General features: G+C 39.9%; 1 protein-coding gene across 30 annotated transcripts in view; it reads right to left on the reverse strand.

Annotated features, from left to right (window-relative positions):
* Nucleotides 1–12,149: 12,149 nt before the first annotated feature.
* MAP4K4 (mitogen-activated protein kinase kinase kinase kinase 4) overlaps nucleotides 12,150–15,840 on the reverse strand; it is a 196,765-nt gene continuing 193,074 nt past the window's right edge. For all 30 annotated transcript variants that reach the window (XM_060187421.1, XM_060187428.1, XM_060187427.1 and 27 more), the window contains one exon: nucleotides 12,150–15,665. In XM_060187421.1, coding sequence (XP_060043404.1) covers nucleotides 15,582–15,665 — 84 coding nt within the window. In that variant the 3' untranslated portion in view covers nucleotides 12,150–15,581. The remainder of the gene's footprint in view (nucleotides 15,666–15,840) is intronic.

The raw sequence follows: 15,840 nt of genomic DNA on the forward strand, positions 1-15,840 counted from the left end.
GTGGGGTTGGGAGCTAGCCTTTCTCGGGCTGGTCCTCAATCCTATAGTAGAGTTTTTGCATGATAGTAATAGGAAGCTACAGTGTTAATCGGTAAAACATAATAAACAAGGTCAGAAAGGGAAAACATAAAATGAAATTTGGACTGGGTGTGGTGTATTGCACCAAAGCATGGGACTCTGGGGAAGAAGGGGAAGGGAACTGCTGGAGAGCATGCTGGGTCCTGGTACATGACAGTAGAAATGGAGCTAGTTGGGGCTGAGACTGTTTGCAGACATCTATCATGGGAAGATGAGAAAATGTGCCCACGTGTTAGCAACTATACTGTAAACAATTGACCCCCTCCCCGTAAAATGATAAAAAAAAAAAAAAAAGGAAATCTTCTACTTGTTGTCAATTGACTGAAATTTATGCACCCCTTCTGCCACGCCCCACCCCCCACCACCCACATACACTACAGTGAGGCTGCCAACAAGTTATTCACTGCTTCTTAACTTCTTAGACCAACATTGCTTATAAGGCAGGAAATATCTGAAGGGGAAAGTGGAAAAATATTGAATTCACCTCAGTTTAGCTTTGCTTTCTCTGGAATCTCGAACTCTCAGTCTTAGCTACCTTGGTAGACTTAAATCTTTTTATCTTTGTAGTTACTAAGAAACTGCCTAAATCTCAATTCATTTTCCCTGGGATATCAGTGCTCGTTATGCTTATTCATGGACTCAGCATCTTAAAATTAACAAATTCTTCAAGAGTAGAAGTAAGCAGAAGCACCACAGAATATTTGGTTTGGGTGGGAGAGATAGCTCACTTGGACAAGTGCATTTGCTTTGCCACGTGCTCCACCCAGCTTCAAACACAGTCCCTGCCACACTGTGGTAAGCTTTTTTTTTTTGCAGGTTTTTTAAAATTTATTTTTTATTTATGAAAAGGAAACATTGACTAAACCATAGGATAAGAGGGGTACAACTCCACACAACTCCCACCACCATAACTCCGTATCCCATCCCCTTCCTTGACAGCTTTCCTATTCTTTAACCCTCTTGGGAGTATGGACCCAAGATCATTGTGGGGTGCAGAAGGTGAAAGGTTTGGCTTCTGTAATTGCTTCCTCGCTGAACATGGGCATTGACAGGTCGATCCATACTCCCAGCCTGCCTCTCTCTTTTCCTAGTGGGGAAGGGCTCTGGGGAAGCAGGGCTCCAGGACACATTGATGGGGTTGTCTGTCCAGGGAAGTCTGGTCGGCATCATACTAGCATCTGGAACCTGGTGACTGAAAAGAGAATTAACATACAAAGCCAAACAAATTGTTGACCCACCATGGACCTAAAGGCTGGAATAGTGCAGATGAAGAGTTGGGGGGGGGGGGCTCCTCCATTTTGTAGATAGCTAGTAGGCATATTTTAGTTATATTCCAAAGGGTCTGTGGCTATACTCATTTTTTTTTTCTTTTTCTTTTTTCCCCTGAGCCTGAAATTTGATATGCAGGTGGGCCCTAGTTATTGTCTGGGGAGATAATGTCATGACTGGAAAAAGGATCAGAAATTTGGATCAGGGAAGAGAGTAGCTCCCTAATATGGGAAAGGGGTATAAATAATGTTGACTGTAAACCCCATCGATTTGATGTGATCTGGGACCCATATTCAGCTTAGGAGCCTATGTGACCTCTGCATCCCTCTAGATCTGAGCTCCCATTCTGTGGTCATGAGTAGGAACATTCCAAGCTGCTCCAATATCAGCACCCATCTTTCTCAGGTGTAGCACAGAGTATGTTGTCCAACCTCCCTTCGGAGGTACGCTTTGATGTAATGCTATTTTCCCTTTCTTCTTCTGTTTCTCTGCACAAGCTGGGAGAGTGGTGAAGCCCCCAGTGACAATGAGAGAGGGGTGGGGTGCGGATGGGGAGAGAAAGGATATCTGGTCAACCTATAATTCCTTCTCTGTAGTATCATGAATTCTTAAATTCCATCTGCACTGATAGATCTCCCGTGTTTTCAAACAGATTTTATATATTATAGCATTTTGAAATATTCTCAATGTCTGGAAGACACTATTCTATCATTAATTGATGGCTGCCTGAGTTTACAAAAAAACTGCTAAAATTAAAACCTGAAAGTTAAAGTAAAAAAAAACATTAGTAACCTATCACAAATACAAAGACAGACACTTCAGTAACAACAAAAAGAGAAAATGAGACAGTCAACTCAGTAAGCAAAGCATTCAACTAATAGTCCCTGCAACAGTAAACATGAAGAACAGAAATAATAGGGAAAGGGGGACCAGGCAGTGGTACATCCAGTTGAGCACACACATTACCATGCACAAGGACCCAGGTTCAAATCCCTACTCCCCACTTGTAGGAAGGAAGCTTCACAAATAGTGAAACAGACCTGCAAGTGTCTTCCTCACTCTCCCTCTCCACTTCACTCTCTCTTTTCTCAAATAAAAAAGGAAAAATTAGCCACCAAGACCTGTAGATTTATGCTGAACTCCAGCAATGGCCCTGCAGGCACTGAACTCCAGCAATAGCCCTGCTGGCAATAAATTAAAAGAAAGAAGGGGGGGAGGAAAGAAGGAAGGAATTGAAAGAAAGAAAGAAAGAAAGAAAGAAAGAAAGAAAGAAAGAAAGAAAGAAAGAAAGAAAAGTGGTCCAGGGGCTGGGTGACGGCACATCTGGCTGAGAGCACACATTAAAGTGCTCAAGAATCAGGGTTCAAGCCTCTGGTCCCCATCTGCAGAGAGAAGCTTCACAAGTGTCTCTCTTCCTCACTCCCTTCCCTATACATTTCTCTCTGTCTCTATCCAGTAAATATATTTTTATTTATTTAATTTATTAAATTTTTTAAATTTACTTCTTTATTGGGGAATTAATGTTCTACATTCAACAGTAAATACAATAGTTTGTACATGCATAACATTCCCCAGTTTCCCATTTAACAATACAACCCCCAGTATGTCATTTATCATCCTTCATGGACCTGTATTCTCCCCACCCACCCGCCCCAGAGTCTTTTACTTTGGTGCAATACGCCAATTCCAGTAAATACATTTTTAAAAAAGAAAAGTGCCCCAGAGCCATATAAAATCACCAGACCAGAATGAAAAAGGCTGCTAGCTGGTAAACTGAGGAAAACAAAACAATAAATGAAAGAAGACTGATGAGTATTCAGAACACCAATGGAAAAAGAATAGTTCTCCATCCTTCCTGAGGGGAATATTTTCAAACAAAATCATTAGAATCACTCTAATATGAGTCTTCAAATCTGTAACAACCAAATGAGAGAAGACAATGGAAAAAGCATCTTCATAACTCCGAGGGAAATGTATGTTAATAAAGAATTCTGTGGGAGTTGGGCGGTAGGTAGCACAGTGGGTTAGGTGCAGGTGGCGCAAAGCGCCAAGGACTGGCCTGAGAATCCCAGTTCGAGCCTCCAGCTCCCCACCTGTAGGGAAGTCACTTCACAAGCAGTGAAGCAGGTCTGTAGGTGTCTTTCTCTCCCCCTCTGTCTTCCCCTCCTCTCTCCATTTCTCTGTCCTGTCCATCACGACATCAATAACAACAACAATAAAACAACAAAGGCAACAAAAAAGAATAAATAAATAAATCTATCTGGGGGCCAGGCAGTGGTGCACCTGGTTAAGTACACACACTACAGTGTGCAAGCACCTGGGTTCAAGCTCCTGGTCCCCACCTGCAGGGAGAAAGCTTCATGAGTCGTGAAGCAGGGCTGCAGGTGTGTATCTCTTTCCCTCTCTACCTCGCCTCCCCCTCAAATTCTCTCTGTCCCCATCCAATAATAAATAAGTAAAAATAAATTTAAAAAGAAAATCTTTTTTTAAAAAAAAGAATTTTGTTTATAGGGAAGCCATCAATAAAAGATGGAATAAACAGGCATTTCAAAAGGATGAAGACCTAAAGCTTTCCACCCACGTACTTTCTGAGGAAGTTACTCAAGGATATGCTTCAATAAAATAAGGAAGGAAAACAAGAAAGAGAAGGAAGTGAAATCGAGAAAACCCAGGTTGAAGGAGGCGGGCAGATCAGAGAAGGGAAGTCCAACAACGAGAAGTGGTCTGTAGTCCTGGAGAGAGCAGTCCAGGTTCATGTAGGAAGTCTCTATGGTCTAAGGAAAGCTGTCTGCTCTCTGCAGGTGACATTAATGAAAGTATGGGTTATTTGGAAGTTAAGAATGAGGCAAATAACTTTATTGTGAGAATTAATAATTTATGAGACCATTTCAACTAGACCCACTTCATGATGATAATGGAGAAAGACTTCAACTGGTGTTGGGAGTGGTACTCAGACATTTATTCCAGGGAGATAAGAAACTACACGTCTTTTTTTTTGTTTGTTTTTGCTCCTGGACCACAGTTCTGATTTATTAGCCCTATAATTTGAAATCAGGAAGTGTGGTGAGTCCATTTTTGTTATTTTTAGTCAAGATTGTCTTGGATTTTTTTTTTCTATGTCCCAGATAAATTTCTTAAGCTTTTCTCTTGCTCAATTAGAGAAATTTGGTGGGACTTTGATAGGGGATTCATTGGACCTGTACATTTATTTGGGTAGGTAGGTAATTTTTAACAATGTTATTCTTCCAACTCATCAGTATGGAATATCTTTCTATTCCATTGCCTTCTATTTCCTTCAGTAGTGAATCATAATTTTCAGTGTACAAGTCTTTTACCCCCTTTAGTCCTACGACTACCACCTCTCCAGATTCAAAGGAGGTCTCGAAACTTTACATCAGGCTCAACCTGACGCTGTTGACTGGCTAAGGAAGAAGGGCAAACGCTAGAAGTCGTCCTAGATACCAAATTATCTGCGTTACCACTGTAAATATATTGCTATCCTAAATGGGATTCATTATTGGATTTCATCTTTTAGTTTATTGTTTGCGTAAAGGAATGCCACTGACACTGGCATATTAATTTTATATCTTGTGGAGGCAGGCTAGGTAAGTCAGGAAGGAGCATCTGTCTCCAGCACAGTGTCAATGCAGAGCTAGGAGAACATGCTGGACACAAGGCTAATCACTCCCCCAAGGGCTGAGAACTGGAGGGAACTAACTGAATCCAAGATAGTGTCTGAAGTCACCCGGCACCTCATTACACTATCACTGTAATAAAATTACCATGCCAGTTGGGAGGAATCCCATTATGGAATACAGTCAGTATAAATTTACTTCACAACATGCATGGCAAAAGGGGGCACATTACTATTATGGTTTTCAGATTAGGTCCAATCCACTTTGAGGCCCCACTGTTAAAGACGCTGAGAAATTAGTGTCTGAGGTGTGACCCCTTTTCCATAGCATTGTGCTCAGATCTTTGGAGTTTACATCAACTGAAAACAAGATTCTGTTTAAGTTTCAGTTATTTTGAACCTGATGAATACCACCTGGGATGTAAGTTTGAATTATTAGATCGTTATTAAAAATTTCACGGGGTGAGGGGGCGGAGAATGACAGGACCCATATTTTGAATCTTCAACCCATAGAAACTTTCATTGTTCAAGTCTATGGAGTCTGCCTCCTGTAACTTCCCTTTTGGTGCTCATTTGCATGGCATATTTTTGTTTTTTTTCCAGAGGTCTCATCAGCTGATAGAAGTTGAATGAATATACACTTGCAAAACACTACTAAACTCTTCCAATTCTGGAAACTCACTTTCAGACCTTCACTGCACACTGATTCTCATATTGGAGCTACCATAACTAAGGACCACAGACAGGGACATCTAAACTAAGCATTTTTCCTAGTTTTTTTGTTTTGTTTTGTTTTTTGTTTCGCCTCTAGGGTTATCAATCGGGCTCGCTCAGTGCCTGCACTAAGAATCCCACTGTTCTTGGAGGCCATTTCCCCCATTTTGTTGCCCTTGTTGTTATTGCTGTTGTTGAACAGGACAGAGAGAAATTGTGAGGAAGGAAAGACAGAGACAGGGAGAGAAAGAGCTGCAGATGTGCTTCAGCGCTTGTGAAGCGACCCCCCTGCAGGTGGGAGCCGGGGGGCTTGAACCAGGATTCTTACATGGGTCAGTGCACTTAACCCGCTGTACTACCACCTGGCCAGTTTTTTTTTTAATTTTTAAAAAATCATTATACAGTGTCTATCTCTGTCTCTTACCTTTTTTTTTAGGTTTTGAAGTATACCTTTCTGATGGAGGCAAATTAATTTTGGTGGGCATCTTAAAAACTCCTGTTATTCGTAAGTCATTAAAAATATTCCCGAATTGCTGAGTTTATACACTTTTGAGGTTCTAGAAAATCTGATAAAAGTTGCAAATACATACCAGTTGTCAGAATAATCCTATCTGAGAGCTAAAATAAATTTGACACTGGCAAATATTGAAAAATCCCTATAGTAATCTATAAACCTGACTAAAAACCAGAAATACAAAAAGTCAATAAATCTTTTTATTATACTTATTTTTATTTTATTTATTTTGCCTCCAGAATTATTGCTCAGGCTCATTGCCTGCACTATGAATCCACTGCTCTTAGAGCATTTTTTTCCCTTTTGTTTCCCTTGTTATTGTTGTTGGATAGGACAGAGAAATATGACATCGATAGTAACAACAATAATAACTACAACAGTAAAACAAGGGCAACAAAAGAGGAATAAATAAATATTTAAAAATTAAATAAAGTGCTGAAACTGCTGGTGGGAATGTCAGTTGGCCCAGCCTTTGGGGAGAGCAGTCTGGAATACTCTCAGAAGGTTAAAAATGGACCTGCCCTATAACTTTAATTCCTCTCCAGGGGCTACATCCTAAGGAACCAATAACACCCACCCTAAAAGACGTGTGTAAACCTACGTTCTAAGCAGCATAATTTGTAATACCCAAAACCTGGAAGCAACCTAGGTTTCCAACAAGAGATGAGTGGCTGAGTAACTTGTGGTATATATGCACAATGGAATACTACACAGCTATTAAAAACGACCAGGTCCACTTTTTTCACGTTATCTTGGATGGAGCTTGAAGGAATGATGTTAAGTGTTATCAGCTAGAAAGAGAAGGGAGAATATGGAATGTCCTCTCATAGTCAGAAGTTGAAAAATAAGAACAGATGGGAGAACACAAAGTAGAACTTGGACCAGTTAGTATATTGCACCAAAGTAAATGTTCGGGTGTGGAGGAGAGGGTTCTGGTCCTGGAAGAGAGAGGAGGACCACTGGGGTTTGAATTATTATGTGGAAAACTGAGAAATGATACACATGTATAAACTACTGCATTTTTTATTGTTAACAGTAACCATTAATTTCCCAATAAAGAAATCAGAAAGAAAAAAGAAAACACCTTATAGTAAAGGAGTACCTGTTTCCCACTCCTTAGAGAATGCTGTATATTTGAACTAGCCCCTCCCACTATACATACTGTCATCCCACTGTCTCAATAATCTTGAAAACCGTAGAGATTTGTATCTGGGAACCAAGTCTCAGATGCAGTAAGACCTACCCATTTCTCATGGTGTAAAAAACTCTGTTTGATTTCTACGTTGGTGGCTGCAGAGCTCACTGTGGAGCCAGAAAGAGCACTACAAAAGCATTAAATGCAGGGGCCAGTAGTGGCACACCTAGTTAAGTGCACATTACTACCCAAGTTCAAGCCCTGGTCCCCACCTACAGAGGACAACTTCATGAAACAGGGCTGCCGGTGTCTCTATCTCCCCCTCCCTTCTCAATTTCCCTAATAATAAATGAAAAAAAAATTAAATGCGATGAGTCTTCCAGAGGTACTGGAGGGGGGCAAGATCTGTGGAACAGTTAAACATAACCTTATGTCCTAGAGAAAGTTTCTATATACTGTTGCTTAACTACTTGTTAAAAAATTATTTATGCTTACAAGGAACATCTACATTATTTTGTACAGGAGTTTAGAAAGTTCTCAAATGGTTTGGGGACTATCTGCTTGTATATATATATATATCCCCAACATACCTCAAAGAATCACCTTAATGTTCCAACAAAGGTTAACTCAAGAAATATAGACTTGGCCAGTCATGCAAGTTCCTCATTTCATACTTCTGGACAACTGTAACTGAACCTTTCATATGGAGACAGATTCTTTCTCTATAGGGATTTAACCTACCTTCCTAATTCTTGCACTGGCATTCCCCGCCCCCCCCCCCCCCCAATTTAAGTCAACAAGTAGGTAGGTACAGAAGACTCTGTAGTCTTCTACAGGTTCCGATGGATGTCCATGTCCGGTGTAACAATTCAGTGTTTATTCTCATCATTAATAACCCAAGACAAAGGACAAGGATTCTTCCCTTTGAAACAATTTTCAGAGATTTATATAACTACCTCTTTCTCGTTCATTATTTTATTTTTAGCCAGAGTACTGCTCAGCTGGTTTTTGGTGGTGCAGGGGATTGAACCTGAGACTCAGGCATGACAGTCTTTTCACATAGCCATTATGCTATCTACCCCTACCCCTCTCATTCACTACCTTTTACCAGTCTTTGTTTGGAGCTCTTCTTCTTCAAGTCTCCAATATTGAGGCTGCAGCTGATCTAATCAGAATGGGGGCACACTTCACTTCAATTTTATCCTTGCTAGCCAAGGTACCAGTTCTTGGTAGTCATACTGCTGTTGGAAATAGCATAAATCTTTCTCATATTCTTTGTGGAAAGAAACTTTGTGGAAAGTTCCCACCTGCAGTGGGAAAGCTTCTCGAGCGGTGAAGCAGTGTTGCAGGTGTCTCTCTCCCTCTCTATCACCCCCTTCCCTCTCGATTTCTGGCTGTCTCTATCCAATAAATTTTTTAAAATATAAAAATTTAAAAAAGAAATACACTTTAACATCTAGAATACAGCAAACCAAGTAGCATTTTAAATCATCACTCTAGACAATGTCCCAAGTTTCCCCAAAGAAGCTCCATACCTTAAAGCCTGTTTAGCACCTAGTGGTTGCTCAACTTGTTGACAAAAAAGTGACCAAGTTCCTGGACATTTACTATCACCCACACTTACCCAATAATGTAGCATGCAGGAGGCATCACTGAGGAAATACCTTCAGTGCTAGTCAAGACACCTACAGAGGGTGACAGTTCTAGGCAGGGTGACTAATGGGTCCTGATTCAGTAGAGCCAGTTTTTATGCCCCTTCCTAGAATAATTATGTAACTTGAGCAGCAACCTGATCCAGGCCTTGGACAGAGAGAAGGTTCACCAGTCCCAACCTTCTCAGGGGTTGGATGCTGGGGTTGTTCTTCACGGACTGGCAGGATGCAGGTTTGCTGCAGCTGTGCTCCCAAAAAGCTACCCCATCCCAAAATGTGACCACTGTTTCTGACCTGTGATTTACTTAATGTTTGGCATCAAAATACTAGAGGAGTGGAGGGGATTATGGCTTCTGTGAACTCAAGACACATCTCAGTAGGGATTTGGAGCTGTGAGATCGACTGGCTGTTAATTTCTGTGGGGTAAAATATTACCTTTGTAAAAATTTCCTATGAGGGTGGTACCCTCTTGGTTGTATGTGAGGTGGATGGTCCAAAAACTTAAAGCTGTTAGTAATAAAGATTAAGAAGCAAGAATGCCAATAAAAAATGAAGTACTGATAAAACCTACAGCATGCATAAGCCTCAAAACTATTGCTAAATCAAAGAAATCAGTCATAAATACCTTGTTATGAGTCCATTTAGTTGAGAAGCCAGGAGAGATGAATCCACACAGAAAAGTAATCTTGTGGTTGCCTAAAGCTTAAAGGGATGAGGTGAAGGGACTAAAGAACAGTGACAAAAAGTGTGGGATGTTTTCTTGGAGTGATAAATGTGTATTATGATAGTAAATGTTAAGTACAACTCCAACTAAAGAACTGTATATTTAAACTATAATTTGTCTGAGTTACACAGTATGTAAGCCATGTCTCAAAATTATTTTAAAAGGAATCAAAGTAGAACATATCATTTAGTATAGGTTAGTTTACATCTTTAAAAATTCAGTATGTCAGGGAATGAACTGAGGGCCTCACAGGCATGATACTCTCAAGCAGGCTCCCCAAATAGAGTGGGGAGGGAGAGACAACAAAATAGTACTCTAGCACCCATGAACTTCCTTTTGGTGCCATTCATGGTGCTCCCATGTGATGCCAAGGAGAGGAGTTAAGAGTCTCGTGGATAAGGGGTGAAACTCTATAATCACTCAACTTGGCCACAATTTAAGTTTCTAAGGTTTGCATGTCAAATTGTCTAAAGTTGGGAAAAGGGAAGAACTGCTTTCCTCAAGTTTTACCCATAACCTTCACAGAACTTCTTTTGCTACTGGGGTCATTGCTGGGGCTCAGTACCCACGTTACGAATTCACTGCTCCTGGCAACCATCTTTTTTCTTTATTTGAAAGGGCAGAGAGGAATTGAGAGGTAAGGAAGATAGAGAAGCAAAAAGACAAGAGAACTTGCTTCACTGCTTGTGAAGCTTCCCACCTGCAGGGGGAGAGCAGGGGCTCGAATTCAGGTCCTTGCATGTGGTAACGTGCTTAACCATTAGCCAGGTGTGCCACTGCCTGGCTCCTTCATAGAACTTCTGATGGTAATACTGTTTTAACCTTGACCAAAATTAAAAAAAAAAAAAAACTTTATATTCTCATGTATTGGTTCATCAAATTCAAATTTTTTTATGACCAAGAAAATGAGTTAAAATTTAGAAATCAAGGATTTGGTAGCCATGCTGTATTACTGGGGAAACAGGCAAGTTCTGGGGGACTTTTAAGCAAGTGGGTGTCTCCATGCCCAGTACAGTGAGTGCTTGCAAGCCTCTTGGGGTCTGACTATCCTAGTGGCCGTCCTTATAAGTCTGAAAATGCACAAGAGGGCTGATTTTCCTTTGGATTAACACCAGAGGCTTTACTTGAATGCGACTTAAATTGCCTGCTCAGTGTCAGCAGGATGTTCGGTAGTTCAAAAGGGCAGAGCAGTGAAAACCTAGTACATTGTTAAAAGAATGAGCCCACATAGCAGGTGCCTTATTCAGACAGAAACAATGAACCAAAAACCACGTGGGAATAGTCAGCAAGGAATAAAAGAGGGTATCAGAGGTTGCTATTCGCAAATACAGAGGATGAAGGAAGGGCAGAGACAAAGATGAAGGAAATTCAAGAGGATTCTGAAGCACAGATACAATGTGGTTAACATTAAGATGAAAGGACGGACAGACCAGGTAGGAGAACCTAGTATTTGATTGTGTTCTCCCAGAAAACAATGGAAATGCTTTGTAACTCTGTTCTTTAGCCATTTTACTTTATACAACCTCCTTCTCTTGAAATAAAGCATTAGCATTATTGTTTTTAAATGCCAGCAAGTACACAGAGCATCAGTTTCACACTACCTTTGCATGTAATGCTACAACATGGAGCTGATGTAAGGAAAAGATACAGGCTGACTGTGACCTGACTGGTTTCTGTAAGTGAGATCTCAATGGCAGGGGATGTTGAAACACAAGGTAATCGATAATAGTCCCAACACAACTAGCATTCCTCTAAATATTTAACTTTTATTCCTTCAAATACTCATCAGCTGCATTAAACATTAAGCGGAAAAGGTAAAAAAAAAAGAAAAGAAAAGAAACAAAAACAAAAAACAAACAAACCCAGAGCTAATGTTTCCAGCAGGAAGCATGAAGGAGCCAGTTCACTAGCAGTCTAATTGCACAGCTGCTCCTCTGCAACCTCATAGGTTTGGGCAAGGCACTAATCTCTCCCAAAAGGCTTCACAAGAGTCCAGTGGGTATAATTTCTGCTAAGCTGATGGGGAAATAGTGATGGGAGAGGGAAGCCACCCATGGGTTTATCTACATGCCTTTACAATGGAGATGACTGACTGACTGGGTTTAAACTAGAATTCATCAGTCAATTTGAGAATACATCATGCTATTTCAATTTTTGAGGCAATTCAGACTTAACAAAAATATATTATTACTTCCTTAAAGATCAGATTTCCTCCATCTTGGCTTCATGAACATGGCTTGCATGAACATCTATTGCATCTCTGAGAGCTTTGAACATGTTTGCTTTCATTAACCTGTGACTGATGATTTCCTGGGAGTGATCCATCTAGTTAGGGGTGGCACCAGGGTAAGAGTGTAGGCAATGTGTGTATCCTTATAGGAAGGAAGCATTCTGAAGGGTCAGAACATATTCGAAACTCATGCCACATATGTAATGGGTGTCATTTTTATTTTATTAACGGGGAAGGCAGTGGACAATAGTAATTTTCATAATACACAGAAGACAAGTTAGCACTGCAAAAAACGTGTGTAAGGGGGAGTGGTGGCTGTTTATTTGCCATGAGTCTGCTTTGCAACTCTAAGATTAGTAAATTTAATGCAGTTTCTCATTTTTATTACTGCACAGTAAATTTATAGTTGGCAAAATCAGGGATTATGAATCACTGTTAAGTATACTACAACTAAAATGAAAACCTAAATAACCCACAAAAAGTCAGTTAAAAAATAAACCATAAATATGTAATGCACATTAGTGTAACAAAATCACTTTTGTAAACATTTTTCTCCAATGTAACATGTGCATGAGAAAAAAAAGTAAAAACACTGCACTCAATATAGTTACTCTGATATAAATACAAAAAGGTATTAATTATTAAAGCCTTGGCTAGACCTAGAGACTCAACTGTTTTTTATGAAGAGCACTACTATGATAGCCCAATGTTGCTCAGCTAATGGTATCATCATAATACTGTCTTTTCTTTTGTAATTCTGCCATCTTGGCACTTCTGTTAAGCACTACCCTGTGGAAAGGAGGGGGGAAAAAAAAAAAAAGAGTCTCTTCTCCAGAAGGGATTTCAACAGCTCACAATCTCTTATAAAGAAACTGAGCCTAGGTATGTTTCAAATTGCAGCAACACAATGTGGTTTATAAAGGAGTGAGACCAACGAGGGAAGAACACCAAAACCCAGGGAGAGTACATACCAAGAATCTACCCTAGAGACAAATGGCAAAACACTAATCCAAGAAAAGGATTTAATTATTCCCAACTCAAAGAGAACATCAGTGGGTGCCTATGTATATTAGGACAAATACTGATCACATGAGCTCAGACCTCATTACCTCTTCAGTATAATCCAGTTTTCATTAAGTTCGAAGCACTTCGTTATTTCAGGGATACATCGTTCCTATTATCTACATAATTCCTCTTGATTTTCAATCCGTGAGTTATTAGGACCATGATGGATCATCCTTTATTTCTTCATTACTACTATCAGAAATTTAATTTTTTTTAAAGATACCTACCCTACTTTCATTTCTCTCTAAAGCCATAGGTGATGCTGTAATTGATAAAGTTGCTGAATTCTTGCTCCACTTGGCATGTATACACCTATTCTGTGGCAACACTTTATCTTACTTGGAAAGCGAAAGCAGATATAGGAAAATACTATCAGTAATGAGACTCTGAAGAATGGAATCTGAACTGCCTCAAAAATTCTCTTCAAAGGTGGGTTTAATCCACATTCTTCTCAATATTAACTACAGATTAATAGGAAAAGTGTTAGTTCTTTCTGCTTTGAACAGTAAGACAACTTCAGTGAGACAAAAGGGAAACCTTTTTCATGGTCCAAGAGATTGCTCAGCTTTATCTTGTCTTTGCGGGTTTGTTTGTACAAACAGTTATTCTTTCTGTATTAGTGAGTATAACCATTTTAAATTAGATGTTTGAAATTCAAAAGAGAACTTTAGGCAAAACATTCTTAATGAGGAGAAAGAGAGTAACAGTAGTTAAAACTGGGCAAAACAAGAAAGCTGGGCAAAGTCTTAGCAGATATGTACAAATGATCATTGCAATTGGGAAGAGGAAATTCTCCCTTCTCATGTTATAAAGTAAAACTAACCATAAAAGAAAAGTCAGTCTATAGGACACTGAGCTTCTGTTTGGTGAACATAGTGAAAGTGACCACAACCTAGTAGCCTCACTCAGAACTCAGAAGGAAAAAGTAAGAAGATAGAACCATAATATTAAACACAGCTTCCTTACCAAAAAATTAATATCCTCTGAGGATTGAGTGATCATGAAGCCAGAAAACAAATTATTACCCAAGACATTTATTACAAATGTCATGAACAGTCATAAAGTAAAATCGGTTTAAAAAACAGAGAACAAGAGAGCAAGTGAGAAAAAGAGAAAAGCCAGGGTTTTGATATTACACCTAAAACACAGGGAGATGCCGCCTTATGAAAAAGCAGTATTAACTACATTCTTAAAACAGTTTTAGTGTATTGCAGTTTTAGAAAAGGGAAATACTACTACCCCCAAGAAAAGGTTCCTGCAACACTGAACAGTTTGTGTGATTATTCTAATGACCATCTGTCTGCTACCAACCCCCAAACTGAAACTGAGGCCCCTTGTACTGTAGGCTACAGTTGCCCATGAACCAGTAACAGTGAATCTAGTGACAAGGAAGCAGTGTGCTCTCTAGTCCTGTAAAGCAGACTGCATTAGCCAGCATTATAAAGCCATATGACAACTTCTCATCCTCAGGGCCACTTTCCCTTATGCCTACAGAGACCTGTGACAAAGTAACTGCTGAATTTCAATCCAACCATTTTGGTATTAAGATTAAACGTTAATGGTTTCCTCTCATAACACGTAAGATAACCACCTCGTAATGCATTAAAAACAATGAGGTAGGCAAAAAATAAACATGGTTGAAAAAAATTTTTTTTTCTTCCTCTGCAAGTGCAGACTGTGGTAAAACTGTTCTTGCACTTCTAGGTTTAAACAAAAGTTAAACCTTTAACTGAGGCAGTGCTAATACTGTCTGTCACACAACAAAATTCTGGCCATTAAACAAATGCACACATTTTCTGTTTCTTTTCTTTTCTTTTTTTTTTTTTTATACCATCTTCACATGATTTAGGCAAAACCTGGTACACAGAAAAATGATCAAGTCATTGGCCAATCCAAAAAAATTTTTTTTTCAAAGAAACAAAATGGGACCCCTCAACCCAGCCCACCCCACCCTTCCTCCCAAGCCCAACCCACAAAAAAAGTTATCCTAGTAACTGTGTCTTTCACATTTTATAAATATTAACTTTTTAAACCTGCACCTTCTTTGTCCACATATTGTCACATTACAAAAAAAGAAATGTCAATTAAATACATTGTTAATGTCACTATATTAAATCTGCTCTCTTTGCTTTAGCAAACTGCTTGTAAGACCACCACTTTACACCTCCTTGTGCCCACTTACAATAAAACCAATGGCATGTTTATAGTTTCCACCTCAGACACCCTTAAGACAGAGTCATTCAGAGGCAAGGAATTCTGGAGCTGAAGGGAAGCTGTTTGTCTTGCTGATGCTCAATCCCAAACACGTTTAGCACCTGACGGCAGAATCTGAACAGCACCGCTGCATTGCAGCCTTGATTTATTTTTAAGTAAGGGTAAGAAAATAACTGGAACAAACTGATGAGAGGAGCAGGAAGGAAAGAGAAATGGAACCCTACACGTGGTGTTTGTGAACACACAGCTGTCCAGCACTGCATCGATGCAGCTCTGAGCTCCAGTTGCAAGGAATTCCAAGTTCTCATGATCTTGAAGACTCTGGGGGCCAGTGATCCTCATCACACTGTTTCTACCAGCTCAGAAGAGAAGTCCTTCCTAACGTCATGAAATAAACCTGACTGCTGCCACCAGATCGAACAGAGGCGAAGAATACCTGCAAAAAGAAAAGGAACAGGAGTTGTTTACCATAGAAACACAACATGGGGAGTCGGGCAGTAGCGCAGCGGGTTAAGCGCATGTGGTGCAAAGCGCAAGGACTGGCCTAAGGATCCGGGTTCGAGCCCCTGGCTCCCACCTGCAGGGGAGTCACTTCACAAGAGGTGAATCAG

The sequence above is a fragment of the Erinaceus europaeus genome, chromosome 3 (genome assembly GCF_950295315.1).
Source record: "Erinaceus europaeus chromosome 3, mEriEur2.1, whole genome shotgun sequence".
Lineage (NCBI taxonomy): Eukaryota > Metazoa > Chordata > Mammalia > Eulipotyphla > Erinaceidae > Erinaceus > Erinaceus europaeus.